General features: G+C 37.0%; 1 protein-coding gene across 1 annotated transcript; it reads right to left on the bottom strand.

Annotated features, from left to right (window-relative positions):
* Positions 1 to 234: 234 nt before the first annotated feature.
* Positions 235 to 2,624, bottom strand: LOC149220480 (putative receptor-like protein kinase At3g47110). The gene is made up of 2 exons (XM_089382809.1): positions 842 to 2,624; positions 235 to 739 (listed from the first exon to the last, which is right to left on the bottom strand). The coding sequence occupies exons 1-2, from the start codon at positions 2,622 to 2,624 to the stop codon at positions 270 to 272; spliced, it is 2,253 nt and encodes a 750-aa protein (XP_089238935.1). The 3' UTR covers positions 235 to 269.
* Positions 2,625 to 3,095: the final 471 nt, after the last annotated feature.

The raw sequence follows: 3,095 nt of genomic DNA, 5'->3' as shown, positions 1-3,095 counted from the left end.
TATTTCTATAGTCATTGGAAAGATATATAAAAATCCTTATGTATTTAATACCAGAAGATTGTGATGCATTCAATTATAAATGTAAAGGAAATTGAATATAATTTTTTTAAAAGATAGAATAAGAAATGTTATATTCATAAAGACATTTCCAAAACACCATTGACAATGGATCTAACTTTATTGTTCACATTTCCATACATTCAACAACAAATATTTATGTACAAACAAGGGAAATAAGGCTCAAATTACTTTATAGTTTAGTTACATAACTACCACTTTGTTACAATAGATGAAGATGAGGAAGAATTTTGGCCTTCACAAATGTTGTTCATAGTAGTACTTGTACTACCCAACAAATGTGTTAGATTTGGTTGGAATTTGGGAATGGATGTAGCGCTCAAAAACATATCTCTGATGTTTTGCAGTGTGCCTAGAATGCCCATCATAGTAGGCCGTCCTTGAGGAGATTCATTTGTGCAAAGCAAGCCCACATTTATGAGTGAACTGATACAATTGATATCTTTATCTTCTTCATTGCATCTATTAATGCTCCTCAATAAACCCATGTCCACCACTTCTTGTACTTGGTTTGGAAAACTACTACCCACCCATTTTTGCAAATTCATTCCTTCCACAAACATGTGGTGGGTGGGATTCTTTCTAGTGAGAATTTCCAATAACAATATTCCATAGCTATATACATCACCTTTTGTTGTAACTTGCCCTCCCACTCCATATTCTGCATTCATAGATCCTCATCTTAAATTTTTTAATTCAAAATGTTAAGTAAACATAAGAAAATCATAACATTGTTTAAGATGGAATATAGTTTAAATAGTACCTGGAGGAATGTACCCTGTAGATCCTTTGAGTGCATTTGTGGAAGTGAGAGCTCCACCTTCATTATTTGGAAAACATATAGTAGCGATGCCAAAGTCTATTAAATATGCAGTCATATCTTCACCCAACAACACATTGTTGGGTTTCAAATCACAGTGAATCACTTGTATAAAACAATGGTGATGGAGATATGTCATGCCTTGGGAAATGTCTATTGCTATATTCAACCTTTGAATCAAATTCAAACCACTTTGTTCTCCATCATCAGGATATAACCACTTTTCTAGGCTTCCATTTGGCATTAATGGAAATATCAAAGCTTTGATTTGGAGATTTGAATAACATGTTAGGACCCGAATCAAATTTCGGTGTCTAACTTTACCCAAAACTTTGCACTCTCTATCAAAACTCTTTTGAGCCCCTTCATTTTGTAGATCGAGAATCTTGACAGCGACCATTCTACCATCATTCAAAACCCCTTTGTACACTTTGCCAAAATTACCAACTCCTAACAAGTTGGCATCACAAAATTCATTTGTTGCGATGACAAGTTCTGCGTAGGAGATTCTTCCATGCCCCACATTTAATGATAGATCACTCTCTCTTGGAATACGTCTCTTGCAATTTCGTCTCCACAAGATTGCAAGAAACAAACACAATACAACAAATGCTACAACAAAAACAAGTGTGATAACTCTTGTTAGATTTAAAACACTTTCATGTTTATGAGCATAGCATGGTGGTAGATTTATCCAAGGTCCACATAAACCAAGATTTCCCATAAATGCTGTGGCACCAATCTTTTTGAAAACTCCCTCTTTAGGGACTTCTCCTGACAACTTGTTAAAAGAAAAATTCAAGTGATGGAGCATTGTGAGATTTTCTAGTGATATGGGTATTCCACCTGACAAATTGTTGAAAGAGAGATCTAGGTCATGAAGGCTTAGAAGTTTGTTGAGGGATAGTGGAATTGGACCTTCAAGTGCATTGCAAGAAAGATTCAGATATTCTACTTCTTGGCAGCTTCCAAGTGCACTTGGAATGTAGCCAGTTAATTGATTTGCAGAAATATCTATAGCTTGAAGCTTATTGAACTTTCCTAGTTCTAAAGGTACATGGCCATGTAATAAATTGTTTGACAAGTTGAAATAGAAGGCTAAATTTGTAAGGCTTGCAACCTCTCTAGGTATGTGACCACTAAGCTTGTTGTATGATAGATCTAGCAGTAGTAAGTTCACACATTTCCCTAAGTTTGCAGGTATATTTCCTGATAATTGGTTATGGCTAAGATCTAAATATCTTAGTTGCTGGAGGTTGGCCATAACATCAGGGATTCTTCCAGAGAGATTATTTCTATAGAGAGATAGGAGCCCTAAGCTTTTTAGCTGCCCAATTTCCATAGGGATATTTCCTTGTAAACTATTGAAATCCATATATAACCTCTCTAACTTTTGAAGCATATTAACCGAAGAAGGGATTGACCCAGTAAAAGAATTACCTTCTAAATTGAGAAATGTTAAACTAGTTAGGTTTCCAATTTGTGGAGGTATTCCTCCTGCGAATTCATTGAAACTCAAGTTTAAGAAGTTGAGTTTTGTAGAGAGGTGGCCAATAGAAAATGGCAATTGTCCCATGAGATTATTCATTGATAAGTCTAAACCTCGTAGATTGGAACAGTTGGTAAGAGCAGTTAGAATGGGGCATCTGGTGGTGGTGCTGCCGCTAATCAGGTGATTGCCACCTAAGTAAAGCGTCTGGAGATCTGTCAATTTACCCAACTCCATGGGCACTATTCCGTTGAGCTGGTTACTTAGACAAGTCAAAGTGTTGAAACTTCGTACAGTTGAAGAGGGAGGAAGGAATGCTGCCACTCAGCTGATTAAAAGATAGATAGAGTTCCTTAAACTGAGTGGTCTTCTTGCTACAGAACTCCGACGGAATGTGGCCAACTAACTGGTTAAGAGTTAAATCCAATGCTTCAATATTGGTGCAGTTAGACAACGAAGATGGAATGCGTCCTGTGAGATGGTTAAATGCCAGATTAAGAGTGCTAAGCTGGCTTAGCATACCCAATTCGGAAGGAACACTGCCGTGAAGGTTGTTGCTACCTAATTCTAAGTACTGCAAAGAGGATATGTTTCCCAAGCAGTCCGGGATGGTTCCCATCAAATTGTTAACTCCCAAGGACATGGTTATTAGCTTGGGGAGAGCACATAGTTCTGGGGGAATGTTTCTCGTGAGATTGTTAAAGGACA

Source organism: Pinus tabuliformis, chromosome Q, assembly GCF_031772625.1.
Source record: "Pinus tabuliformis cultivar Carrire ecotype Pingquan chromosome Q, CPIR1, whole genome shotgun sequence".
Lineage (NCBI taxonomy): Eukaryota > Viridiplantae > Streptophyta > Pinopsida > Pinales > Pinaceae > Pinus > Pinus tabuliformis.
This window is presented reverse-complemented; position numbering and strand designations above follow the sequence as displayed.

Bases quoted from the DNA above. Each gene is read 5' to 3' on its own strand.
- LOC149220480 (XM_089382809.1), bottom strand. From the start codon at position 2,624: ATGGAGTTGGGTAAATTGACAGATCTCCAGACGCTTTACTTAGGTGGC. The intron at 740-841 runs GTACTATTTAAA...CTATGAATGCAG, and splicing joins TACAGGGTACATTCCTCCAG to AATATGGAGTGGGAGGGCAA.